The sequence below is a fragment of the Trachurus trachurus genome, assembly GCF_905171665.1.
Source record: "Trachurus trachurus genome assembly, chromosome: 5".
In the NCBI taxonomy this organism is placed as follows: Eukaryota; Metazoa; Chordata; class Actinopteri; order Carangiformes; family Carangidae; genus Trachurus; species Trachurus trachurus.
The window spans coordinates 18638416-18654014 of record NC_139896.1 but is presented as its reverse complement, the minus strand read 5'-3'; the positions used below and the strand labels follow the sequence as shown (position 1 = coordinate 18654014).

The 15599-nt window shown below is 41.3% G+C and overlaps 1 protein-coding gene across 1 annotated transcript; it reads right to left on the bottom strand.

Moving 5' to 3' along the window:
• Window positions 1-5541: 5541 nt before the first annotated feature.
• On the bottom strand, window positions 5542-14306 carry LOC310985661 (acidic mammalian chitinase-like; the record flags this gene model as incomplete). Its single annotated transcript, XM_083971280.1, has 18 exons — window positions 14141-14306; window positions 13821-13945; window positions 13590-13713; window positions 13051-13233; window positions 12845-12961; window positions 12598-12730; window positions 12168-12456; window positions 8604-8653; window positions 8487-8513; window positions 8189-8393; window positions 7873-7929; window positions 7466-7631; window positions 7233-7357; window positions 7012-7135; window positions 6690-6872; window positions 6490-6606; window positions 6260-6392; window positions 5542-5789 (listed from the first exon to the last, which is right to left on the bottom strand). Exons 1-18 carry the CDS (start codon window positions 14294-14296, stop codon window positions 5542-5544), a joined length of 2562 nt encoding a protein of 853 aa, XP_083827406.1. The 5' UTR covers window positions 14297-14306.
• Window positions 14307-15599: the final 1293 nt, after the last annotated feature.

Here is a 15599-nt window from a genome sequence, read left to right as displayed (position 1 = left end):
AGTCCCCGGCCAAATGACAATGGGCACCGTAAAAAAACAAACAATATATTACAGCACATTGATTAAAAAAAGAATGTTAGGACAGCGAGGAGACAAAAAAAATCAATAAAAATAAGAGAGAACAGTGAAACATCAGTACAATCATGCAGAGACAGCACATATAATCAAAACATACAAAATCAGCACATACAATATGATCATACATCAGCGCATACAATCACATTCAGGAGCGCAGACTGACATCACATAGACAGGCAGCATTTTGCATGATAATTGTGTTTACACAAGCTCCAGGAAAACATTGAGCTTGAAGATTGCATGAAGATTAAGCCTTGAAAGTCTAGAAGCATCTCAGGGGAAACTGGTAGACCACCACTTCCACATTGGCAAGGAGCACATTCCAACGGTCTCCGAGAATCCTGTGGAGAGCCTAGGTCGTTGGTATGATGCCTCTCTCAAAGGCAAAGAGCAGGTGGAGCAGCTCAGGATGGAGGTAGCCAGCAGCCTGGGGAACATTGACAGAACCCTGCTGCCTGGCAAGCTGAAGCTCTGGTGCATGCAGTATGGACTTCTTCCACGTCTCCTGTTGCCATAAACCCTCTATGAAGTCCCGCTCTCAAAGGTGGAAAAACTGGAGACTGGTCAGCTCATACGCAAGGACTTCCCAGGTGCTCAGCAGTATTGGGCTCTATGGCAAAGGGACGTTACACCTGCCCATTTCCAGTCTGACAGAGGAGTACAAGTGTCAATGTCCAATGACCAATGTCAGATTTGAGATGATGCTACTGGATGGAGTGATCCATTTGTAGCCCAATCTGCCCCCTTCTTGGCCACCGGGAGGAAGTGGACCCCATTGGCCGCAACTGAGCAGGCAAAGGCAGCACTCAGACACAGGGACATCATGGGCCGAGTGCAGGAGGGGAGGAGTGGTCTTGGCCTTGGGGCCAGAACACAAACCTGGAGCAAGGCCACCCCATCTCAGAGACGCAAGCTGGTGGTCCAGGAGGTACGTAGGGAAGAGGAAGCGGAAAGGTGCACACAAGCTGTGGCGCAGGCAAAGCAAGGGCAGTGGATGGCATGGGAAGGATTGGAGAAGAAGTAGATCTCCTGCAAAGAGCTGTGGGAGATGGAGGCATTCAGGGCGAGCTTGCCATCAGGGCTGTCTACGATGTCCTGCAAACCTAAGTCAGTGGTATGGCAAAGACCCCACGTGCCCTCTATGTCCAAGTCCAGGAAGCTGCTGGCAGACTTGGACAAGAAACTCTGCTTCCAAGCTGAGGTCACATCCACCAACCTTGTTCTGTGGTCAGCCTTGCTCAAGCTTGTGTACATCATCAAGGGTGCAGTGGAGGAGGCTTATGAGCAGAAGAAGCTGAGGTTTGCTGAACTCGCATCCGACACTCAACAACAAGCCTGGAAAGCAAAGGTACGCCCAGTGGAGATAGGCTGCAGAGGGTTTAGCCACCTCAACATCCAGGGTACTCAGGGAGATGGGAGTATGAGGGAAGGCCCACTGGCAGGCAGTCAAGGACCTCTCCAAGGCTGCTGAAAAGTGGACCCAGTGACTGTGAAGAGATGAAGAGAAAGTACTCCACCTGGGCCTTCAAGTTGAGTTGATGGCATCTATGGAGTGAACATGGGACACTGGGATTCACTACTGAACCCTCTGGAGGTGTCGTGGGCCTATCAGTGAAACACCAGAAGGAGGGTGCCCACTTGACAACCCAAAGGATGCTATCACTCAATTAACCGTCCCACAGAGTCTCATCGGTGCCTCTAGTACAAATATTGAGGGATATCAACATCTAGTCCTACACAACAGATCTTTTCTAAAAAGGAATGACTGAGATTTGCAAATAGTGTTTTACTAGGTGAATACACACAACAGAAATTTGTGTTTTAACAATTCAGGAAAACAGTAATCATTTGTAAAGATGTACTAAGACATTTGCAATTTGATGAAATTAATAAGAAATTCAATTTTGTTGTAAACAATTGCCAAGTGGTTTGGAGGTCTGTCCATGTTATTTTGAGAATGTAATTTCTGTTTCAAGAACAAAAAACGAGCCAAACCAATGGAGGAAAAACTGTAATGCCGACTGAAGTGCTCCACTGAGTGTTAGTACTTTGTGCTGATGGCCATTATGTAAGTTCAACATGACACACAAGGCGTGGTTACTGACGGTGTATTCCTGTGTTTTCTTACTTTTAGTTTTGCTGTTTTTCTGTGATCTGGCCAACATGTAAGAGGCACTGTTGTTGACATGCACTTTACTGTATAGCGGTGTAAGAGCACAGTGTCTCAGTGATCATTTCATTGCCCATGTGGATTGTAACTTGAGAATGTCTAATTGTTGCACACTTGTGTCTTTGTGTATATGCATTTTTAAATGCAATGGTGACTATCTAGCATGTTTTATTCAGTCATGCAGTTTAAGTTCCATATGGAAAATAATGGAAATAAAATAATAATTTAACAAAAGAGGAAAAAATATCTGAATCAATAATCATTGATTATTCACCTTTATCCTTTTCCTAGACAGACCAACGAGGGCTGGGGGCGGGGACAGATAAATATTATTAGGTCATCATAAAATATCAAAAGGAAAAACATTTGATTTATGGTGTTAGATTAGATTAGATTATTTACTTATACTCACTTACGCCCCTTGCTGGGGTATAGGCCATTGACAAGCACATTAGATTAGATTAGAAAACTTTATTGATCCCCAAGGGGAAACTGCTTTGCCACCCAATAAAAACACATACATCCACTTAACAAACAATACAAACAGTTCCATACCATTGCACAAAACTTATCAACATGATTGGATACTTCATATGACAGAGTAGGCTGCTCAAAGCAAGTGATTTAAATTGATATTGATATAGGCAAGGATAAATAAATAAATATACACCTCCAGAAGATTAAAAAAAACAAAACAACAACAACAGACAACCGCTATTTGTGGTTAAAAAATCTGACTGCTGCAGGAACAAAGGAGCGTCTAAGTCGTTCAGTAGAACACTGAAGGAGCTTTTAAGATCCTTAAATGTATTGTGGAGTGGGTGGATCATAGAGAAGGACTGTTTTCAACTTGGTCCTTGTTCTCTTCTCCACTATTACCTCAAGCTTGTCTGGATTAAAACCAATCACTGAGCCAGCCCTCTTTATCATTTTATTAATTCTGTTCTTGTCGTCAATGGATATACTGCCTCCCCAGCACAGAACAGCATAAAATAAGACACTAGCCAGGATGCCCTAGTAGAAGATGCCTAGCAGCCTTGGGCTGATGTCAAAGGATCTAAGTTTCCTAAGAAAGAAAAGCCTAGACTGAGACTTCCTTAATAAGACCCCAGTGTTTTCCTTCCAGTTGAGTTTATTGTCCAAATGGACACCAAGATATTTGTAGGACTCCACAATTTATATTCTTTGATTATTAATTGTCACTGGGACAGCCTCCTCTTTTTTCTTTCTAAAATCGATAATTAGCTCTTTTGTTTTACCCACATTCAGCTGTAAAAAAATTGTATCGCACCATTTGGCAAATGAGTGTGCCTCTTTTTCATAGTCCACGTCATTGCCATGCTTAAGCAGACTCACAAGTGCAGTGTCATCTGAAAACTTCTGTATTAGACAGGATGGCTGACTATATCTGTAATCAGCTGTATAAAGTGAAAATAAAAAAGGAGATAAAACTGTCCCCTGTGGTGTTTCATGTTGCATGAAGGTTCAGTTCACTGTTCATCTGTTGTACCTGTAATCAGTTCACTGTATATTTTGCTTCTCAGAGTGATAGTGAGCTCATGACTCTCACATCTCAACTGACCTTGAGGTTTGCATGTGTTAGCAATAATCTGGAATATTTTACAGTGGTTTCTTAGTGCTGTGACCATAATGTTTCCTCCTGGTGTTAAGAGGCAGAAAATAAGACCAATTTCTGAACTTGTGTTGTTTTTTATTTTTTTGTTTGTGATTTCTACACTTGTGTAAAATAAGCATACATCCTTAGTTGCATTTAAGAACCTAAAGCAAATCACTGAGACTAAAGATAGAGAGAATCTGGAGACTTCTACAGGCTGTGTAGAGGCTGATTTAAAAAAAGCATTCACAAAGAACATAACTACACACTTGAGCTCTTGCTTTGGTATAAATGAAAAACCACAGCTTTTGATGTTTGATGTGCATCATGAACTGCTTAAAAAAAGGCCAAAAAAGATCAGTCCATCAGTAATGCACCTTCCAAAAGCACAGACCAGCAAGAAGCATAATGATGTATGGCTTTTAGATCCATGTGATCCAATGTTTGTATTTCTTCTATCACATCATGACCTTTATTTAATGATACGAAGTGTGAATATGGTATAATTCAGTTAAGACCAAATGTATATGCACTTTGTAAGCAACAAGTTACTGTTCAAAGGCACAGTACTATTAATTGAACATTGGTTCAATCATTTGCTAATTTAGGCTAATAAAGTGATAGATCCAAATGTTATATACAAATATGACGAATGTTATCAGTGAAATGCGGCTTAGTCATTGGGCAGGGTTTGCTAGATCATTTTCAAATTGTAATTGATGTTGATGTTGAGTCCTGCCCCCTCACACATATATTATCTCCCAGGTGACCCAAGTTGTTATTATTATTGTTACTTTTGTTATAAATTAAATAATCTCTTCTCTGTTGATTAAGTCAAGCAATGCAGTGGTTTGTGAGTCTGCATCATATCTTTGACAAGCAGAAGCCGAGTTGCAATAGCTCCTATCATGAACCATAAACACTGTTGTTCTTTGTGGTGTAGACTCAGTAGCAGACTAATTATCTTGTCTTCAGTCTCATATGCGCCTTTGATGTTTTGCTATCTCACCCCTGATCTGACAAACTGATAAGTGATAAAAAAAAAACCTGTCATCATACACTGATTGTACAAGTGTTGTTTTCACTATTTGAGCCTCTGTACTCATACAGTAGTGATGCAAAGCTGGGACTCATTAGTATCACGCTGTTGGTGTTAAATATACATTTATTCATTTAATTAATTTTGATTTTATATTTGTGCAAAGCTCCTGCAGCATTTTATGTTGAGATGAAATGTTGTAATTGAGAGGGTTTGTTTTAGACATGTAGAAATTTGTGTTTATACCCAAAGCAAGGTACAGTATCAACAATGTTTTAGTACAAAAACTATGCAGTGCATATCACACTGAAAATGGTCCAGGAGTGACACCAACACCGAGCTCTATGGGTATACTGTGAGATTGAGGTTTGTGGAACAAAGCATGGAGGAACTAGCAGATTAAAATTAATAAACTGCACAAATAAAACGGCACCCAGCTATTAGTACCAAAATACTTTGATACATTTGTTTGCAATCTGCAAAATCTCACTAATTTCACATGAAAATATTCCATATCTATAATAATAATGACTCATTTAGGTAAATGACTGTAAACACAATGGATGTGAGAACTTGTTCAGTCAGGTTTAATGGCTGACATTTGCATCAATTGTAATACACACTGTCTCCTCTAATGCCTCAGGGCCACACACAGCACATGCAGCTTTCGGCAAAGACAGATCCGGTTCCGCAATGCCTCAGGTGAGTGATGCCAGCAGCACACATGTAGAAGGTGGTCTTGTCATCTGGGTTAGCATACAGGCCGTCAGGTTTGCCGTTGCAGAAGCCAGGTCCTGGGGGATGGGTGGTGGTAGTGGTGGTGGTTTTTGGGGTAGTGGTGGTAGCACCAGGTTTAGGAGTGGTGGTAGGGGGCAGTGGGGGGAGCTCTGGATGAGGGAGGGAGAAGAAATATTTGTTACTCAGTAGGTTTGAAGCATAAATGTCCATTCATTTTTGTCTAGAATTGGACACTGATTTTATTAAATACTCAGCACTGGAGCCAGTACTGCACAATTACTCCAGAAAATGACAGTAGTGTTGTGAGTGTAGTGAGTTCTTGTCAAGGCGCAAAGTCAGGATGGCTGTAGTCCTCTTTAATGCAGTTATCAGCAGAGTGCAATTTTGTGTGGAATATATTGAACTGATTTGCACTGAAATTAGTGGTGGTTTGGCTCTTGGTGTAAAATGTCTGAAATAGTTAATGATATTCTTGTTCTGACAGATACAGTATATGATTGTTTGGCCTTGGCAGAGGCATGCAGTGTACCATGATATGAGGGAAATGTGCTACTAAAGAATTTGATTAAAATTTGTATTAAAAAAAAGAAAAAAGTGATAACCAACAACTCAAACTTACCAATATTAAGAAGTTTGCGGAGATGAGCCAGAAGAGGGTGGCTGCCCTCTCCACAGAATCGTCCAGCAAAGTCATCCAAATCGAGGGCCCACACAAAGGCACCTCCAAACTTCTGCTGCTGCAGGTAGCGCACCTATTGGGGAAGAAATAAACAGAGACTGGTGTGACTACCTTGGACACACTGTGAATGTGGTAATGTGGTAAAAATATAGAGATGGTGTTCCACATACCTTGTTCTCATAGCTCTCCCTGTTGTCGAATCCTACCCACTCGTTGTTTTTGTGGGCATAAGGGACTTTCTGGTCCTCAATCCACTGAACGGTGGTGCCTTTCAGGAATCCACAAATCTAGATCATAGACAACATGACAGGGGATTAAATCATGCACATCATGCTGTAAAGAGTTTGCTCCTGTCTCATATAAACCATACCTCATAGTAGGCCCAGAATCCAGCTTCACGTGTGAATGGACCAGCCGATGCAGGGCCGCTAGCTGGGGCTCCGACATTAGTGTTTGATGATGTCAGACGGAAGGTGCGACCATAAGCAGCAAATCCCATCCTCAGCTTCTCCACTGGGGTGCCATTGTCTCTCCAGTACTTCATGGCATAATCCTATAAAAAAGTAGACAGAAGAGGTGAAGTGAAAATAAAGTAAAAACTAGGGCCTGACCAACTGATTTTTAGTCCAACATTGATATTGATTTTTGGTGTATAATCGTCTTAAAGTTTGGGCTTCCCAGTGTGTACTTACAGTGTTGAAGTAGATGAGGTCACCCTTGTCCTGGGAACCGCGGAACAGAGGGCTGTTGTGTCCAGTGAACTGCTCCCAGGTCCCATGGAAGTCATAGGTCATCACATTGATGAAGTCCAGTTCCCTGGAGACAAACAGGTGCGACAGCAAGACTCATATCAAAAACCTGTTCAGAACTCCCAATAATCTCTGTCAAGAGGCATTCATGGAAATACGCTCACTTAGCAATCTCGGCGATCTCATATGCACCATCAATGGTTCCCTTCCCAGCAGACACAGCAGCAGTCAGCATGAGCTGAGTATTGCCAGTGGACTTGGCCTCAGCTGCATAGGCAGCAACCAGTTCCTGCAAAGACATACCAAAGGGGTAGTAAGAAAGATGTATAGCATGATCTAAACCATGTCACAGAAACTCTAAGTTGCAGGCTTAAGGTGTAAAGAGATCTGCACTTACCCTGCAGAGCAGAGTGAACTTTTGTTTGTCTCCTGGGGGACTTCCACGAGCACCAGGATACTCCCAATCCAGATCAAGACCATCAAATCCATGAGTCCTCAGGAATTTGATTGAAGACTGAATGAATTTCTGACGGTTGGCTGGACTGGACACCATGATGGAGAACCTTCAGACAAAAACAAGCTCTGTTAAAACTTTTAGGATAGCTAGGCAAATATCCCACTTAGCAGCTCTTAGCATTTGGGACATAACTGATTTAAAAAAAATTTAAAGGCATGCATAATTATTGTTGCTTGGAAATAAGTTGTGTGATTAACACATTTTCATTTTTACTTGTTATCTTGATAGCAATTATTGGGTTAGCTATACAATATGGTATATGATTTGTGGTATAAAATGTTACTCACTGTCCTGAACCAAAGTTCCAGCCACCAACAGCAAGCAGTGTCTTCAGATGAGGATTCCTGGAAACAGCCAAGAGGATTAATTATAACTCCATCTGATTTTATTTAAGGTTGCAGTTCCTTGTACCAGTAATAAGATTCTTCAACCATGGGTCTTTTAGGCCCGAGTTGTGTTAAGTTGCATTTTATAGTTGGAAACATCTTTGACCTTGGATCTGCATCACTACCCTGCTAAGGCTTCTTCTCAAGGTATTGGATTTCTCTTCTATTTCTCTTCTAGTCTATTGTGTACAAGGGTACCTCAACTTCAGCCACTTACTTGGTCTTAAGAGCATTGAAGGACTTGTAGAGGACGTCATCATTCCACTCGTAGGTAACCAGTTCGTTGTTTTGGTTGATGATGGAGAAGGCATAGATCAGGGTGGTGCAGAGGAAGGGATCCACATTCTGTGGCATATACTTGCCCTCACCTGGTCTGTACTGGGACCAGTTGGTGAAGTAGCACTCCATGCGGGAGGCAGATCCTGTGTTGGGAGTGAGGAATTGTTAAAAAGGAACTGATTTCAGTGATGCTGAAAGTGCAACATCAAATAAAAATGATGAGAATTCGAGCTTACCCAGGTGGCAAATCACCAGACACAAGCCTAAAGAACAAACAAATGTAGAATATGTTAATGAAGAAAAATGTGTGCATATATATCTACATAAAGTCATACAATTGTGAACATAACCACCTGCAAGAATAGTGAGCCTGGCCATCCTGAATTGTCTTCTCACACCTTCACTGGATTACTGCAAGACAAAAAGTGAACCAAAGTCAAGGAGGGAAGCAACACAACAAAGCAACCGTTCTCAAGCTTATCCCAATCACAACAGTGTTGCTCTTGTAAACACACCTGAGATCTGATGACGACCTAAAGTGCAGCAGCAACTTTCATGCTTATATACAGCTGGTTGTGCCCGGAGAAAGGAGGTGGTGCTGCCTTTTTTCCAATCAGGTTTCAATAATGCAATGATTGATTATTAGAGCATGTTTTGATAAGATAATGCGAAGTCTGGACTATAGGATTGTACACACTGCAGCAGTTTGTGCTGTTCACAACATGCACCATGTGCATGGCTGTAATTTAGGTCAGATAAATATCGCTCATTTATCATCAAAATGACCTTAGACGTCTGTGGATCAAAGTCCTGATATTTTAATTTAGTATAACCTTGGTGTTTTTTCTTATGATTCCTACTATTTGCTTTATTATGCTTTTATAGTAACTTGACGAGAGATTGAAATATAACCCCTAGATTTTAATAAGCCCAATGAAGCTCAGTAATTCTATTCAAAGCAGAATAAGTGAATAACTCTATTAATCATAAAGATGAACATAAAACTGACACAGACAATGTTTTTTTTAACTTAATTGAAACAAAATTACTTATTATTTCAATTTGACTTTATCTATAAAAAAACGATCGATAAAAACTCTCAATAAAATACATATCAACCACACTCTAAAACAAAATTTGTTTAAAATAGAGATTTAGAGTTAGGTATCTGAGTTAGTGACACCTTCAGTCAAAAACTTTGGCCGTGGATGACTGGCGGGTCTCCATCTGCAGATCTCACCATGTCAATAAATTAGTAGAAGTAGTAGTTAGTAGTAATAAATTGTAGTTGGGTCAATAAAAGTAATAAAAAGGATGGAACGAGTGATGTGGATCGAAGTCTAGCTAATGCCCAAGTAAAATGCAAATGAAGACCTCTTACAGTGACAACTGTGAGGACAACAGCTGTACCATCCATAAAACACACAAAAAAGTTATCTTTACAGTGACAGAGGAACATATTCACTGCAGTGTAGCTTCATATGTTTTGAATGGTTATAGTATCACAATTAAAACATAATTCTGTTTACATTTGGTGCTCTGATGAGTCAACATAGCAGTTATGCATCGTATCATGTTGTTTTAGGCTGACAAGAACAGCTGTATATTTAGTTATATAAGTTTGTTGAAATAATCAATTCAGACTACATCTTAGCCCTTGGTCTAACTTTCTCTTGCACTGTACCATTTCAGTAACTAGTTTTAAAGGGGTGCAAGTTTTAGATAGCTCTGGCTATGTGGCTGAAGTCGCAGCCAGGTGTAACACAGTTTAGCAGAATAACCTGTCTCCATCTCATTTGATGCAAAGATTATGCAGAGACACTGAGTTGTTGGTTCTGTACTTTCTAATCACTTTACATGCATTAATCCAAAAGGCTTAGAGGGGGGGAAAAAAAGGCTTTATATATCCAGGAAAAATATGTTACATCATGATCAATGTTCCAGTCTTTCAGGGCCCATCTAATCTTTGAAATCTCTTCTTCTATTGTGTGAGACCATGCTAATTGCTCCACATCCATAGCATTTCATTTTACATAGGTCCAGTTAATCAATCCTTTGTTTTTCATGTTCATTGTAATCTGATATTCATGTGCATTTATGTTTACATGGCACTCAAACATCATGCTGCCTATAGAAAATATGAAGGCAAAGAAACACTCTATGATAGGGGTGATGCATGGCAGGCTATCAGTCTTACAATAATGCTAACTTTGTTCCAATTGTGTTTTAGTTTATTTGGTAAATGAGGTTTGGTAGCAGGACTTTGTCCTATGACATCTACACAATTGGCCAATACACAACTCATCTAACATTCAGGTTCATGCTAGAAGCAGGACAGGTGGGTGGGGTTACATAATGTGGATATCAGTGTGAGGACATGCAGAATCAGAAAGCTTTGGCTTGGTGTTTGGAGCAGTTTACAAGTGTATGAACAGGAAACAATACAATGCACAATTACTTTACAGATTTTATTCAACTTAAAGACCCCCTCCCATGAAAATCGTGTTCCTGTGGCATTTTTCTTGTGTTAGAGGACATATCAGCAGAAAAGGAAGTGCAAAACTGCATTTCTGAGTTTTCCTGCCTTCAAATTGCTGTGAACCAATGGCAGACGCAAACTGGCAGTTTCAGGGAGACTGGAGTTGAGGGTGTCACGGGGAGGGCACTAGTGCTACAAGCTCCCGCCCGCTCTGCATCTGGCTCAGAGGTGAAAGGCTTGACAGCTCGGTGTAGCTGTCAAGGTATAACAGGTATAGCTCACAAGCTTGCACCGTGAGCAAGGACTATATTCCAGTCTGGGATTGATTCCCAGTGTGCAGTTTTACGCTAAACGCGGTGAATCGGTAATTGTACAATGTCCAGCTGTCAGCAAGCGGGGGGGGGGTTGCGAGGGGGTGGCTGGGCGGGTGCAGAGCAGCGCAGTCTCCGCCCACCCTCCAGAGGTGCATTGCTAATGAGCTGCTGGTGCTGTGCAGAAGGAGAGCCCTGGGAAATGGCACAGGTTTTGTGATTTTGGCTAAAAACTTCATAATCACAATTTAAAGACCACAGAGAATGTTTTAAAATAACCAAAAAGGGTCGCGGGAGGGGGACTTTAAAAGAAAACAAGCTTGAACGAACCCAGTAAACTGACACAGTTGTGTTCGCATTCAGTGTTTCTCACTAAGACACTTTGTATGTAATCTTGAAGACTAAAAATGCATTCAAGTAATTGGCTTATCCTATATTTGTGGATTCTATGTTCTGTAACACTTATCATCTTTTCATCTTTGGCCTCGTATTTATGTCCTCAAGCTATTTAATTGAGAAAATACGAATTAAAAAGTGAGAGTTTGGCTTTTGGTCTTTGTTTCCTTAGGCACAGACTTGCTTGACTTACTCTGTTTAAATAAGATTGATATACGGATATATTAGCTATTTTACAGTTTTAAATTTAGTCTCATTGGCCTCTTATACACTGTCCTCCCTGTATCACTAACCTATACAAAGTATCCAGTTACTACAGCTGTAGCTTTCTGATTCAGTGGAGTAAAAGAGTCCAATATGTTCCCCTTTAAAACGTGGAGTAGGCTACAGTACATGTACAAAATGAGTTCATTTTTATCTGTATTTCTGCATTTCCTTTGTACAATTGATACAAGTCGTTATATGTAAGGTGTAGAATTGTGGAGGATTAGGTGAGAATTGTTAGTAATTACTTGTCAGGCAAGATTTTGATTCGTCATTGTACTTTTATTCTGATGGAACATGTTCTGAATTTCATTTTGAGGTCTATTTTACAAGGTCTTTGCAAGTTTACAGGTTTTCCTTGTCAAAAAGCACAAGACAGATGTTTCTTCAGATGTTTTTAGCTTGTTTAGTCAGAAATACAATATCAGACAATGGCAGTCTTCACAAGTTAAGGCCACACACAGCACTTGCAGCTATCTTCAAAGACGGTGCCATTTCCACACTTATTCAGGTAGGTGCGGCCACCTGCGCAAACGTAGAAGCTGGTCCTGTCTTCTGGGTGGGCATACATGCCATCAGGCTTGTCTTTGCAGAAGCCGCGTCCAGGAATGGGGATGGTGGTCTTAGTGGAAGGAGCGTTGGTGGTGGTGGTGCCACTGGGCTTGGCAGTAGTAGGTTTGGGTGTTTTGGTAGCAACTGGTTTTGTGGTGATAACAATAGGTTTCTTGGTTGTGGATGCTGGAGGTGGAGGTGTGTCTGTGAGAGGTGAAAGAAACAGGAAAACAACATTATACCTAAAGTTGCAGATGTAGCCTGAGTGAAGGTACCACTGTAGTGCCCTCTTACCACGCCAATCTGGGAAAACATTGTCTCACAAAAATTTGAGGTAAGACTCACCAACATCGAGGAGTTTGCGCAGATGGGACAGCAGAGGATAATTTCCCTGTCCACAGAACTCTCCTTTAAAGTCATCCAGATCCAATGCCCACACAAAGGCTCCTCCATACTTCATCTCCTTCATGTACTGAACCTGTGGATTGAACAAGATTAATCACAAAATGAGGAAAACAAATTCTATGTCTTGACTTCGACCTTGCAGATTAACTCTCGGTTGGTAATTCCTATGTACTGATATTTCACCTACCTTGATCTCATAGCTCTCCCTGGTGTCGAATCCCACCCACTCATTGTTCTTGCTGGCATAGGGAACTTTCTGGTCATCAATCCACTGAACGGTGGTGCCCTTCATGAAGGTACAGATCTGAGGGGAACAGATTACAGAAATATCAGTGGACTGTTCTATGGTCCGTTTCTTCTCATATTTGTATAATTTTAATTTTCACACTTCACCTCATAGTAGGACCAGAATCCAGCTTCACGTGTGAATGGACCAGCTGATGCAGCACCGCTAGCAGGGGCTCCGACATTAGTGTTTGATGATGTCAGACGGAAGGTGCGACCATAAGCAGCAAATCCCATCATCAGCTTCTCCACTGGGGTGCCTTTGTCTCTCCAGTACTTCATGGCATAGTCCTGAAGAAGGGACAAAAATGCAAGCTGTAGACAAGAGGACTGGACTTCTTTATTACCAGAACTTTATGGTAGCTATTTGTCAAAAATCAAAAGTCTACTCTACTGTGGTTATTTTGGCTCTTTGAATCTGTACAGTTACAAACATGCTTCACTGGAGCCTAAATTTCCCATAATGCACCCTGTCTTCACTGCTATAATCAGGGTTAATTTGTCAGTGTCACAAAAGATTTAAAGGATGGACTTAGCTGTTGGTACTCCTCATAGTCAATAACAGGCCTACTACTTTAGACATTCGACCAATCTGCTATGATAATGCCTTTCATATACACAATTTAAGGCTCCACTCGTTCTCTTACGGTGTTGAAGTAGATGAGGTCACCCTTGTCCTGGGAGCCACGGTACAGAGGGCTGTTGTGTCCAGTGGACCGCTCCCAAGCACCATGGAAGTCATAGGTCATCACATTAATGAAGTCCAGATGCCTGGTAATGAGTATGGAACATTGATTAAAACCAACGTTTGAGCCAATAAATCAATGATATCAATGAGTGATATGAACAGCAGAATTTTTAAAGAAAGACTGCAGTACTTGGCGATCTCAGCGATCTCATATCCGGCATCGATGGTTCCCTTTCCAGCAGACACTGCAGCAGTCAGCATGAGCTGAGGCTTACCGGTGGCCTCGGCCTCAGCTGCATAGGCAGCAACCAGTTCCTGTACATGAAAACAAGTAATAAGTGATGGTGTGTGTGTGTGTGCGTGCGTGTGTGTATGTGTGTGCGTGTGTGTGTGTGTGTGTGTGTGTGTGTGTGTGTGTGTGTGTGTGTGTGTGTGTGTGTGTGTGTGTGTGTGTGTGTGTGTGTGTGTGTGTGTCATTGATACAACATACAGTATCTATTTATGGCGTACCTTGCAGAGCAGGCTGAATCTTTGCTTGTCCACTGGGGGACTACCACGAGAGCCGGGGTACTCCCAGTCCAGATCCAGACCGTCAAATCCATGAGCCCTCAGGAATTTGATGGAAGACTGGATGAATGTCTGACGGTTGGCTGGAGTGGACACCATGATGGAGAACCTACAAGGAAATTAGCTTGATGTTAACCAGAGCTAGCTAACTGAGACAAGAACCAAGATCTAAAAGACCATGTCAAAATGAGCTATTAACATTGGAGTTTAAAACTTCAGTAAAACGTTGGTTTATACAAATATCAAATGTGAGACACATGATGTGTCCACAAATCAGTTTTCTTAGGGTTTAGGTGTTAAAGGTTAGTCATTAGGGCTTAAGGTATTGCAGCGTGTTTAGAGCAGGTGACCAGAGAAGTTTAAATTGGGTTGTAAACCTTCATCCAGAGTCATCAGTTTCTTCATATTGTTTCTACAGCATCTCCAATACCATCCCATCATTGGATGGGAAAATAGACATGAATAATAATGTTGATAACACTGATGGTGTATTTGATGTTACCACTTTAGTCCTATACAATACATACTGAGATCAGTTTTCAGGAATGTAGGTTCATGTGACATATTCTTATTTGAATACTTGTTTCCAAATGAGTTGCTTTTGCCAGTGTTTTTCAAGGTAAATGTAAAAATGTGAGCTTTCACTTCATATCCAACATGTGAGGTTTTGAAAAAAGGAGCTGAATGATCGGAGTAGAAATACTCACTGAGTTGAGCCAAAGTTCCATCCACCAACGGCCAGCAGTGTCTTCAGACTAGGGTTTCTGTAAAACACGTGATGTCATATGTTTTGTATGATAAAGGGCATTTGAATCAACATAGACTTGTTTATTACATGTTGTATGAAAGCAGCTAAACCGAAAATTAAAGTTGATGTTTCTATTCCAGTCGTTTACACTCAGACTGAAGCTTCAGTGACTGAGAGAAAATGTTGCACTGTGGAGAGCTCTTACTTGGTCTTCATGCCATTGAAGGACTGGTACAGGGTCTCGTCATTCCATTCATAGGTGACCAGCTCGTTCTTGTTGTTGATGATGGAGAAAGCATAAATCACGTGGGTGCACATGAAGGGATCTACATTCTGGGGCATGAACTTCCCAGTCCCAGGTCTGTACTGGGACCAGTTGGTGAAGTAGCACACCATCTGGGAGGCAGTTGCTGGAGACCAGTAAGAGAAAATCTGTCATCGGCAATGCATTCGACTTCTGTTATTTTCAGACAAATAGTCAGTGTCAGAAACTTCACAGTGTTATTCAGGCTTAACTTACCCAGGTGGCACATCACCAGGCACAAACCTAAAGTGAAGGACATGCACAGATTCATTATTTACAATAAAAGTTTATCAATGTATCATGGTTTGAGGTCATGTTGACAAGACTTACCTGCTAGAAGAGTGAGCTTG